We start from the raw sequence: 12,590 nt of genomic DNA, 5'->3' as shown, positions 1-12,590 counted from the left end.
GTTAATTTGAAATAATTTTGATTGTACTTCTGACCAGTTTATGTGATGCAACACACGAGATAAACATCGCCTAAGATGACACTGCTGCATCCTGTGGTAGCCTTCCACAGTTCACACCTTTTCGACTGTTTCTTGAATGCAAATTCTTATGTGAAGGCTCTGAACCAGAACGAGGACCACGTCCGTGCCCATCATCAGCTTCAGTCCTCACTGATCCACCAAACCGCTGCCCAACCCAGCTGCAGAATCCCAACACCTGCTCTGAAAGTGCACTTAATCTGCAGCTCATCTCTGTGTTTCTGTGGTCACTCTGTAGCCACTTGCTAGCGGCTACGAGTAGCTTTAATTTGTTTTTTTTTCCTTCCATTGCCTGGAAACTGGGAGCGCCTCAGTTAATCTCACACACCTGCACACACTTCATCGGCTGTCCTTTGTCAGCGACACAAGCAGCCCTCCTCACGGCTGTTTGTGCATCATTGATTTTGTCCTCGACTCCTCTCCGTGCATCTCAGTGGCGTCCACCAGAGAGAGGATGGAAGGAGGGGACATGTAAACATGTGAAACATCCTCGCCTCGGGGCTGATGTTTTAAAACGACGCGTGGCACAGCTGCATCATCCGTCCATTATTCTGTTACAGGCTGTATCTCATGATCTCTGTCTGACGAGCAGAACTGTGTTTGTGGTAATTTACAGTTTGTGTTTGCTGATAATTCAATTCACAGTGTCTCAGAACGTAACGAGAGCGTACAGATAGCATACATTTCATTTAACAGGCGTCGTAAAGTGTCAAAGGGGTGTTATGTCTGCTAGGATTGAGTGATGCACTGGATTGTACGCACACTGCTGTCAGTCCTGCTCCCAACAGGATTCCAGCTGTGTGTCGCCTCTCTTATACATCATGGGCGCAGAAAAGATTTCCACAAGGACACATCACAGACACACCTCTGCATCCTCGCTCACTGAGATGCATTTTACAAATTGAGACATCTTTCATGATGCACACTGAGACTGACTTCCAGGAGGACGGAGGAAGCTCAAACGAGAGAAATGAGATGAACCATGGGAGCAGACTGTTGTTGATTAATACTAAGCATTAAAACACTTTGCTAACCCTCTACCATCTGGTTTGTACGTAGCATCCCTTTATCCTAGCATGACTGGGACATCACAGTGACATCCTCCACATATACCGAGCAAACACAGACTGACCGTTGAGGCACGTGCACGAGTAGCTGTCCCAGTCGTCGCTGCAGTAGCTGTTGGACGGACAGGGGCTGGAGCTGCAGGGGTCGGGAACGCTGCAGCCCGCCTCCACGTTCACCTTCCTGGCCTGAGACAGGCTCAGAGCTCCGCCCACGCGCAGACCCTGCAGGAGAACAGGCACAGCAGAGCGCGTCCACGTCGTGCAAAGAAGTTCTAAAAGATGGATGCTGCAAATCTGCAAACGTACATCTATATGCAACATGAACAAACCTGAATGCAGCCACGGAAGCCATGTTGAACTTTCCCATCAGGCCTTGCCAAACCTCCGACGCTTACAGTCTTCAGCTTGGAGTCCCGTAGCTTCCCGTCCACCTCCATGCTGGCCTGAAAGAGGAATGTGACGCTGGATTTATATCTGAAAGACACAAGAAGTTAATTTATAATCATTTACAGGAGCTGGAATTAAACCACTCACCAGGTAGAGTCCGTGGTCCAGAGACAGCACAGCCTTGTGGTGGCTCGCCGCTCCCCCCAGACTGCTAATATCCAGCTGCAGGTGATGCCAGTCTCCATCGTTCACCAGCACCTCCTCCACGCGGGAGAGAGTGGAGTCCTCCCCCCTGTGCAGCCCCATCAACACGCTCCCCCCTCGCAGCTACAAAGACAGCAGCAGAGGCCAGAAACAGCAGGAGGGAGACGAGCAGAGGAAGGGGAAGAAAAAAACAAAGGTCACCAAGAATCAGCACCGCATCACATGATGTGACAGTCTGCTTCACGCTCGCTCCAGTTCCAAAGTTCGAACTTTGAATCGCTGCACATCAGAAGGTGTGCAGGGCTGGAAATAGACTGTTACGTAACTTCAAAGAGGCGTCAGTCTAGACGAGTTAAAACAGTAGCCGAATAAAATAATGTTGCACGAGCGTCTTATCAAGTTTTATGCTAATGTCTTCTATGATCCAACTTGGCCTCAAGCACAATGGGAGGAAAGTGAAGCCAGAGAGTGTGTTTGTCTGTCACAGCATGTACCTGCAGCGTGAGGTTGTGCTGCAGGCCGGCGGAGATGTGCATCAGCGTGGCGCTGGCTTGACGTGTGCGGAACATGAGCTCCACATGCCAGGGGACGGAGGACGCCGCCGCCGCCGCCAGGTTGCTCCACTGCAACAAGCTGTTACCCAGGAAACGCTGCGGGCTGGCCATCACTGCAGAAGCAGGACGGAGGGAGAGAAATTCACAGTGCATATGAAAAGAACAAGAGACTGTGAGGAGGAAGGAGCGAAGCAAGAAAATGAAAGTTTCACAGTCGGTAGTGAGTCATCTAGCATGTTCTCTGATCTCATCCAAGTTATCACGACTAAACAGCTCCACTTTTTCAGGATAGAAAGAAAAAACACATAAGAGCATAACTCTACCAAAATTAAATCCGGTGCTCCCAGAAAGCTGAGCAACACCTGCACAGAACAGCAGCAGAAACATGTCTGAAGTGCTGCTAATTCAGAGGGAATAAGACGCAGAAACACAGAGCAACATTTTCCAACACAACACGATTAGAATTTAAAAAGATTTTTCTATTTTCCAACCGCGCCTCAGTGACTTAGAGTCAACCTCAAATCAGAAGGAAGCCGGCATATTTGTGTGCAGCCTGTGTGCTGAAAGAGAAGCTTTTCTGCCTCTTTCACACGTCAAAGAAGTGACACAGTGAAAGGCCAGAGCCTGATGTGCAGCAGCCTCCCTCTCCTTAAGCTGAAGAAAAGCACCTGAACCACCCGGATCGAAACGCTCGATTAGCACCGACGGATAAACCCCCTGCACCGTGGCTGCTGGGAAAGGATGCAAAGAGAGAAACTCAAATTTGCACAAAAAACATAAATAGAAAGCAGTCAAACCTGCTTAATTAAATGTCCTGCGAAAGTAAATTAATGCATCACCGGCGGATCGATGTTTATGAAGGCGTGTTTTATGACAGCTAACAATTACTCACAGTATTGATTTTGTCTATTAAATGCCAGAAAGCAATGAAACATGCCAATAACAATCCTCTAAGATGTCCAAATACTGAACTGCTATCATCATTCAAACTTCTATATTCGACCAGACCGTGTTTAACAGTGATCCAGTAACCGACTATTATGTCTCACCACATCCATTCATAAACAGCAGCATTTGCGAGGCTCCTCTGATCATGATAATTGTTCCCGGCATGTTATCACCCTGTAATCTCTTCCTTTTCTACACTCCCATCCCTAATTTCTCCCTCATGCTTGTGCACACGAAACAACACACCTGTCATTGTTTGGATATCCAACCCAGGAACTTCTAATCCTCACTTGATCTGCATGAAAAAACAAATCTGTTTTCGCTCGTTCCGCTTCATGCCAAAAACAAAGGTGCTCTTTTCCGCCGCCGTCTCTTTCCGCGGCTCATTTCTCTTCCTCTGCCGCTTCTCAAATGGCTCCGAAGCATAAATCAGCACGAAACAACAGCTGCAGCAGATCAGGTGGAACAAAAACAGCCACCGGAGATCACGGCGGCAGAAACATTAGCTCCATACTGTATGCCTTTAAAAGTCAAAGAGCAAATTGTTGGTTCGACGTTATAGAAACCAGAGAAAGTTGGACTTCAAGCAGATTGTTTCTCACCGCCGACACTGATTCTGTCATAACTCAGACTGCTGTGGTGGAATCACCAGGCTTCTTCAGGCCCTGCGTGTCTCCGATCCAGACAGCTGTTCCTGCTGATTTGAACACTTTGAACCGAGCTGCAGGCAGATGATTTTCCAACCAGTTATTTTTAAATGCAGACACAAGCGTTTCTGCTTTTGACAGTTTCTGTGACTCGAAGGATTTCAGCTCAGCGACGAGTTCAGATTCAGGTCAGCGTTTCCACCCCGATGCCTCGTTATTTTCTACTTGACCCACTCACCTCTTTCGCAGTTCTGTCCTCCGAACCCGAGCGGGCAGTCGCAGCTGAAGGAGCCCCACAGGTTCACACAGGTTCCTCCGTTCAGACACGGGTTATTGTTGCAGAAATGTCTCTTGGCAGAGCATCCTAGGAGGGCGGCAAAATAAAGAGGGTAATCTACCCGTTTGATCTATCCTGCCTCATTATTTCATCAGAGCAGCACAGAGTCAGACAGTAGTAAACTATTCATAGCAGGTACAATGATCATTTCCCACCGACTCCACCTTCCTGCTGTGCTCATTACAGTCAGTGTTACTTCCTCTGCCTCGCTTGGCTCATCTGACGATTCTTCCACTGCCACAGCTTTAAGGGAGAAAGTGAAAGATGAAACAGAGCAGTGCTACCTGGCAGAGTGCCGTTGTTGGCGATGAAGCCGGCCATGTCTATGTGCTGGTTGTCGATACGCAGGTTCTTCATGCATCCCACAAACTGCTGGTTGCGAACGGGGAAGTCTTCGGGCAGCTTGGGGACTCCTCCGAGGAGCAGCGGGCCGGTCAGGTCCAGAGATCTGACAACACAGCGCCAACATTTACACACCAAGAACTGTGTTCTGCCTCAAAACACATCATCAACACTAATGTAGGGAGGAAGTACATGAAAAATTCATTACAGGGATAGTTTTGCTGTGTTATTTTCCCCCCTGGAGATGAAAACTGAAAAAAAAGGATAAACATCGCAATAAAGGAAGAAAGCAAAGCTTAGCTCTGACCCTGGAGATGTGGAACATGGTTTCAAAACAAGTTTACTCTACCCCTTAATGAGGCAACCGCACAGAAAGCAACGGAGTAAATTACTGGAGTCAATACGGAGGTAATGAGAGAATCTATAGCGCAAAGAAAGAAGGTTATTTATGGAATTCGTGGTGCAAAGAATTGGATTTTTCTGACAAGAGCTCTTATTGCTTCTGTTGAACGTACTTCTTGGATCCCGACTGGCTGCCCTGAGCCGAGCACGTGTAGTTTCCGATCATGCGGCCGAACCTCAGCGCCACCGAGGTGTCGCAGTTGTCCACAGTCACCACGACGACCTTCTGGTCCGAGGGGCCCTGAGGGAGGCCGGCCTGGTTCAGGACGGGCTGTGGAAGAGGGACACAAAGTCATGAATAGCGAGATAAATGATGGTGCGCCTCCCTTATGCTTCAGTCAAACGAATGATTGTCTTGTGCACAGTTGAGGTTTTGAGATTCTCCCGAACGTTTTTACTTCAGAGTCAACCGAGGATTTCATTTAAGGCCTTATTTGAAGCTTTCAGATCTGTATTCGTGCAGCTCAGTCCAGCAGAAACAGCAGAAATAGATTCAGTTGAGCTGAACGTCCCATTTTATCACATTTATTTGATAGTTTCCTAAAGATCTGTCAGCATAAAGATCATGAAACACTGAAAAAGGAGAGAAAACTGCCTCGCCGCGCTGCTATTTTTAATACGCTGAGGTATTTTCGGTCACTCAGCGTTTATAAATAGGACTCGTTGTGAAAATATCTCCTTATTCTGCCCCATTTAATAAAGGATTAATACGTGAAACAGAACAGGAACTTCTGGGAATCTCAGCCAGTGCTAAGCCGTGCGTGGCTTTATGAGCCAGATTAAAAACTCCAGCTTCTGAAAGTGGAAAAACAACAACCAAATAACGGATCTTTTGCATGTCGCTCGGTTCAATCCCCGTTCAGCTCGCTGCTGTCGAGAGTTTTAATAATTCATATCATAACAGCTCGAGCTGGAGGCGAGCAAACGCAGAGGAGAAGGGTTTGCTCTCGGCAGGACATCATCCCTGTCAACAAAGGATCTCCCCCATTGTCTGACAAATCAATAGGGGGGAGTCACAAAGGGAGGCGGGGCCGCGGGGGAGAGAATGATGATCCTGTCAATAAAAGGTCGTGACCTCTTTTCAAACCGCTCAGTTTCTGCGGGGTCACGTAAAGATCACATTAACCCTAAGTGTAGGTCCAAGCTGGTGTGGCGGGCTGAGACGGAGCAGCGCTGGCTCGCCGCTGAGCTGTCAGCTGGTCAGACAGGGTTTAGCAGGAATTAGCTCGTCTCATGTGCAGGGATCATACGAACAATTGGCTCGAAGGAGGTTTCTGATTTTACTGTCTGGATATTCAGTTCTGTATGAAGTTAAACTAGACTAGATCCCTGACAAACCGACAGCTTTAGGAGTTATAATTTCCTGATTGCTCTGCTGCTATGACTGATTTATCTTCACTGTCTGAGCCTTTAATTTAAAAGCTCAGAGAAAAAACGACACCCGGCTAAAGATATACTGTCGATTTACTTTTTTGGAAGGGGCTGGAGAAACATCTTTAGCGGCTCCATCATAGAAGGTTCATTAAGACAAAACAAACTCTATCAAGCAATCCGGTAATGTCAGCGATAATTTTAGCTCGAGGCCATAATTTAACTTCCCTCACATGAGTTCCTCATTGAGCAGATTGAATCTCCTCCAATAATACCAGCCTGCAACTGAGAGGTTAGCTAAATTCCTGCATTCGTTTTGTGTCTTGTGATGGTGCAGAGGCAGACCGGGCCAGTACCAGCCCTCAGCTGTCTCACAGCACCTCACCTGAAGCGCTTCACAGTACAAGACGTCTGAATGAGCTGCAGTGGAGAAGGAGATGCAGCATGACGAGGAAAAAACTGTCTCAGCAACACAAGAAGGTGAAGCACACAGACAAGAAACAGTCACAGTGGTGGAGAGCAGAGTGCTGATGGCAGTTTTGTGGTGTTTTACTTTAGTGTTTGCAGTTTAGAGAGAAATGTTGTGCTCTTTATGCCACTACATTTTACAAAAAGCATATCCATCCATCATCTATACACCACTTAATCCTCACTAAGGGGGCTGGAGTCTATCCCAGCTGACTCAGGGTGAAGGTAGGTTCACCTGGACAGGTAACCAGTCTATCACAGGGCTACACTTAGAGACAGACAACCAAGCACACTCACATTCACACTTACGGACAATTTACAATCACCAATTAACCTCAGCATGTTTCTGGACTGTGGGAGGAAGCCGGAGAACCCGGAGAGAACCCACGCTGCACGGGGAGAACATGGAGACTCCACGCAGAAAGATCCCGGGTGTCCTCACCGGGACGTGAACTGGCGACCTTCTAGCTGCGAGGCAACGATGCTAACCACCGAGCCACCTTGCAGTCCACATAAAGCATATGTTAAACATAATGCAGAAAAAGATTAAATGTGTGTCACGCTCGTGTTTCAGAGGTCTATGCATTGGCAGCAGATCCCCTGTGAGTCTGATCTGCAACACAGGACTAAGAGGTATTTACCCTTTTTTCATAAAAACATGAAAATCAGATGAAAAGCACAAATGTGTAGCATGAAAAGTCTAAGTGGGGCGTTCAGGGAACATCGTAAATTGTAGAGTCTATCGATAAGAAAAATGTCAGCAGGTCGTTTCTTTTTTTCCTGTGCGACCAAATGAGAAACTTGGTAAAAGTCTGGAGTCCTGTGTGGACTTCCATGTAGCGCGAGCGTTGTTCGGTAAACAGTGACACATGGCGTGGCTCTAACTTGGTTCCTTGCTGATGGAAAAGCAACCGGTTCTTTGAAGGTGACAGATTGGAGCATTGGAACCAGCACCAGCACGGAACTGGCACCTGGTTCTTTTTGGTGGGAAAGGGGCAACAAAGAACTGGTGCTAAGTCAGGCACTGGAACCAGTTTGGTGGAAAAGGGGTCCCAGTTGTTAAAACTGGTTCCATCTTGACCAGCTCCAGCAGTAAACATACGCGTACACTGATGCATCAGAGCTTCTATATGTAGTCACACGACATAATAATTCAGGCCAGTGTTGCAGAAGCAGCACTTTGACGCCTGTTTACCGCATCATGCTGCTCGTTGTTTTCATCTGACGTTCAAGCCTCTGCCAGACGGATTCACACAGTGCTGATGAAGCGGCAGGTAAATGTCTGTGTGTATGTTGTCGATCTTGCGGTGACACTCCCACGCTGACACATCAGCAGTGTCGGGTTTTACATCAACAAGCAACAACTGGTTCGCCAGAGATGAAGAGGGAAGCGTCTAGTGACGAGGACAAAGGAGGCGGCAGCAGCTGGGAGACCTCTGCATCCAAGGAGGCTTCTGAAGCTGCAGATAAAGAAGCTCAGAGGAAGCTTTGCAGCGAGGCGTCTGTCAGGAGGGTTTGTGTAGCTGCTCTGACTGACAGAAGGGGGAGACAAAAGGTCCACACAGCAGGTCTGAGGATGAGTTTAAATGTAATTGAATACGTTCAGTCATTTGTTTTGGTACTTTTACTTGAGCAGAGAATCAGACTAGTTCTTTGAATTCTGGGTAAAACAGAGCACATTAGCAAAACATAAAGCCATAAAACGAAGCGGAGCTGGATTTCCCTCAGAATAAAAGATGGAGAAGGACCTCAGAGGGCCTCCCAGAGATCAGAGTCTCAAACTGAGAAGACAAATGGTGAGAACTGTCAGTGACGATGCTCGGGGCATTCTGTCCCGTCCTGTTGGTAAACAGCTCGCTCAGATCCATCAGGGCCGTCCTCATTATTTTGCTGACCGTACCAACAATTGCAGCCAGCTTCCTCCTCACTGTTGCGTCTCTTTTCAAGACCGACTGACTCGCTTGAAAGGTAATGAATGAAGTATGAAGATAAAGTTGCTGCATTTGTAACTTGTCAAGTCCAGAACAGCACAGCAGGCCCTGTTATCGAGCACCTTTCCCACAGAAAGTCCCAGCGCGCCGCGGAGCTCATGCTAAGCAGCAAACGGGGACCGAGGTTGGCTTTTGCTTTTCAGTTCATCCTCCTCGAGGCCAATTTGTTACAAATTTGTTGATGATGAAACAAGCAAACATGTTGTGTGAATTGCCAAAGGTGAAATCGTCCGACATGCTCTTTTCCACGGTTTCGCTGAGAAAGCTCTGAAGCAGGCAGCGCTCCAGCTTGGACGCTCCTTTCACTGACCTCTGCTGTCATCAGTCACGGCTATTGACTCTCCAATAATGACTGTCTGTCAGGACGTCTTTCTCTGCAACAAAACGCCGGCCTGTCAGAGCTGATTGGAACGCACATATTTGCTCTGCGCCACATTAAACACTGCTCTCACCCGCCGCTACACAGGATTATGGGAATATGAGTTCCCTGTCGCAGAGAGGCTGACGGGCCGGAGGGGCAGCAAGCAACACAAATATGGGATCTGAGATTGACTAGAAAAACCATAGCAACAAGAGGGGTCGGCCCTGAAGCGCGGCGTCCCCGTTCAAAGCCCGAGTCAATACTTCTCTCTGCCTTTCTTTACCCTCCTTTCGCTCCTCTCCTGCTCGGCTTTTCTGTAACAGAGAGAGAGGGGCACCTTCCCCGGGGCCGCATCATTCACTGCCCGCGGTCCCAAAGGAAGCAGAGCCAAACACAAAGGCAGCGGTCATTGCCATTCTCCACAGTCCCCCGCCATCCTGAAAGCCACATTTCAATCTAAAGTGCCCCCTCCCCGGCTCACCCTGCCCCACCCCCTGCGGACAGGGACGGGTCAGAGTGGGCCACCGTGGGATACCTCCAGAGGGAGGAGCCACGTTTCTACCTCAGAGACTCCCAGGATGTGGAACATGAGAGGAGGACGGAGGGAATTAGTTCAGCCAGAGCTGGGAGGCCGGACGCTTCAGAGCTGCAGAGGTTTACCTGCACTGTCACACACTGACAAGGGGTATTTAACCGACTCTCACTGATGTAACTGGGGTCAGCAAACACAACAAGAACATCTTAAAAAACATAAATAATACGGTTTCAACTAAATCTTACAACAGACAGACTCACTGCAGGACAGACGGGGTTAGCTCTATCTCGTAACGAACTGGCAGCTGACTGTATGAAATAATTAACTTTATGACACAAGCCACACACTTTAGTAATGATGACTGAGTTGATTTACTGCAGGATACATCATGAATCCCTGTTGCTCATTATGAGGCTGCCCATGTGTCATGCTAATTAACTTATGCATGAGCGTATATGTCGCCAAATCAGCTGGAGGCCGGCAACAAGGAAAAGTGCATTTGAAATGAGAACAGCACCTATTTGAATAAAAACTATGCAGCTATTTTTATCAGACTGGTAGTCACAACATCTGCAGGCTGCACTGTCAGAAAGCTGCTGTGGAGCTGCTGCTGCTGTTCATGCAAACGTCTAAGTGTCATCCTGAAACATGCAGCACACTCACAGGCTTCAGCCCGGCCGCTCAGAGAAACATTCAGAGGGTCTTTACATTGAGGTTCTTGCACCAAAGTGATTAATGAGACTATAATGTCCGAAGGCAACAAGTTTTCATCCAAAAGTCGACAAGATTCTCCCCCCTTCATCACTTCTGCTGGCTGCAATCTGACACGGCCATGTTATCATACACACTGAATGGAAAATGCACACGGCGGGGGTGTTGCCTGGCAACATCTTTATGATGCAAAGTGACTTCCTCAATAGACTAAAATGTGACATCCTGTGTGTCGGCCCTGGGTGGGAAAGTAGTGAGAGAGCAGAGACAACAGCTCCATACGTTCCTGCACCGATGGAGTTGTTGTGATATTCTTATGGAGGAATGTGCAACATATTTCTGTCCAATCTGAGCATGTCTGGAGAAACGCTGCCTTCGCTCTCTGGCTTCCAGTCATTCATTCATTCATTCACGGCGCCCTCCCCTCCTGTCTGTGCCTCTCCCTCCGTCAGTGTCTAGTTGGCACGTTGGCTTTCTTCCAGATCATCAGCCTGTCAGCAGTGATTCTTTAGTCTGACAGAGCAGCAGCACTAAAGAGGCAGAACAACTAACTTACACAGCTCAGTGTTTCCTGTCTGCACTCCGGTCTACACCCACTAGAGTCAGCCCTCCATGAAGACCACTGAGACGGAGCTGCCAGTTCTCGCTGCAGCCGCCTGCTCATGAGAACGACAGTCTGTCGTCTGCGGCGGATAAAAAAATGTGACCTGATTTCACTGTGAATGTCTTCGGTAACTGTGTCTGCGATTATTCAGACACACCTGACAGCAGCTGCAGACAGGTTTAACCCGTTCGTTTACGCTTCCCCTCCTCAGCATCTCCTTAAATGGCTTCATGGTTGTTAATATCTTCTTTTTCTTTATTACCAGACAGTATAGGCTGGTTCCAGTTTTTCATTAAACCTTCATTAAATTCAGCCTGAGAGAAACTCAAATGCAAGTTTTAATGGAGCAACATTTTGTCTCCTTTAATATCTGATTCATATTTTAGCATTTGAGTGCTGACTTTCTCCAGCAGGAACACAAAAACCTCAATAAACAAATCTGAACTTTATTTTAAATGTTTGTTCAATTGCTTTGAAACAGGCAGTATGAGTTTATACCGATCTATATCAACTTTTGAATAATGACCAACAGAAAGAAATTGACAGAGAAAAAAAAAACTAAATATAATACAGTTTACAACGGTCACCCTTGTTTAATATAACGGTGTGACATTTGGAGAGATGTGCTTGTTTGAATCTGTAAATATTAAGGCTGCAGCTAGTTAGCTTAGCACAAAGACTGGAAACAGAGGGAAACTGCTAGCCTGGTTTTGTCCAAAGGTAATTAAAACTGCAAAATTACTCTGTTGAAATCACTTCAGTTTCAACACATTTTAAATAAAAGATGTTTAATGTGCTAGTTCGGGTGTTTAACAAGTCCTGGTGGGCAGATTTATTCATTTTTAGACTGACATCAGCTAGCTTTTGGCTAAGCTAATGGTTTTATCATGTTTGTTAGTTGTATAATTCTCAGTTTTTATGAACAGCTGTATTGTTTTGTGATGAAGTATATTCTACCTGAACGCCTGCACATTTCGTACTGAGGTAAGCTTTGCATTTTTTCAGTTTTCTGCATATAAATACAGTTTATCATATGTAATGTGTTGTGTGCGGTGTGTCAGGATAATTAGTAGATTTACTTTCAGACAATCCTTTGATAAAACACACAAATGTCAGCCTGAGGAAGAAAGCGAGGTTCTCTTAATGCTGACCAATTCTTTTAAACAATCAAAACTGAAAGCTAAGAGTTCCCACCTTGTTGTAGTAGTGAACCTCCACCACGTGCCACTGGCCGTCGCTGACTCCTCCGAGGATGTACGGGGAAACCGTGGTCTTGGCTTCACCTGGGAAACAAAGAGCTGAATGACTGCACAGACTCGAGATAAAAAGAACTTAAAAGAGTTGTGTTTGCAGAAGTTTGCTACCTGCTGAGAAGGTGAGCTGTATCTGCTCGTTGATGATTTCCATGGCGATGAAGTCGTGTTTCTCGTTGAAGCGGCCGTTGTAGAGCAACAAGCCGTTGGGCTCTTTGGTGGCAAATCTGAAAGAAGACAAGATTTCATGTCGTTCAGTTTGATGCCTGATCTTGTTTCTATTTCGTTAATGCACTGATTTAATCTATAGATTAAACTACTGTCAACAAA

At 46.9% G+C, this 12,590-nt stretch overlaps 1 protein-coding gene across 1 annotated transcript in view; it reads right to left on the bottom strand.

Annotated features, from left to right (window-relative positions):
• celsr2 (cadherin, EGF LAG seven-pass G-type receptor 2) overlaps positions 1-12,590 on the bottom strand; it is a 78,567-nt gene that overhangs the window by 17,993 nt on the left and 47,984 nt on the right. Inside the window, exons 4-12 of the mRNA XM_008282715.1 lie at positions 12,372-12,487; positions 12,202-12,290; positions 5,080-5,237; positions 4,507-4,670; positions 4,124-4,249; positions 2,231-2,403; positions 1,680-1,859; positions 1,475-1,588; positions 1,211-1,367 (exon numbers count right to left, since the gene is read on the bottom strand). Coding sequence (XP_008280937.1) covers positions 1,211-1,367; positions 1,475-1,588; positions 1,680-1,859; positions 2,231-2,403; positions 4,124-4,249; positions 4,507-4,670; positions 5,080-5,237; positions 12,202-12,290; positions 12,372-12,487 — 1,277 coding nt within the window. The remainder of the gene's footprint in view (positions 1-1,210; positions 1,368-1,474; positions 1,589-1,679; positions 1,860-2,230; positions 2,404-4,123; positions 4,250-4,506; positions 4,671-5,079; positions 5,238-12,201; positions 12,291-12,371; positions 12,488-12,590) is intronic.

The sequence above is a fragment of the Stegastes partitus genome, unplaced genomic scaffold (assembly GCF_000690725.1).
Source record: "Stegastes partitus isolate 25-593 unplaced genomic scaffold, Stegastes_partitus-1.0.2 Scaffold281, whole genome shotgun sequence".
Classification (NCBI taxonomy): domain Eukaryota; kingdom Metazoa; phylum Chordata; class Actinopteri; family Pomacentridae; genus Stegastes; species Stegastes partitus.
The sequence above is the reverse complement of the archived record's forward strand: the minus strand, read 5'-3'. Positions and strand labels throughout refer to the sequence as shown.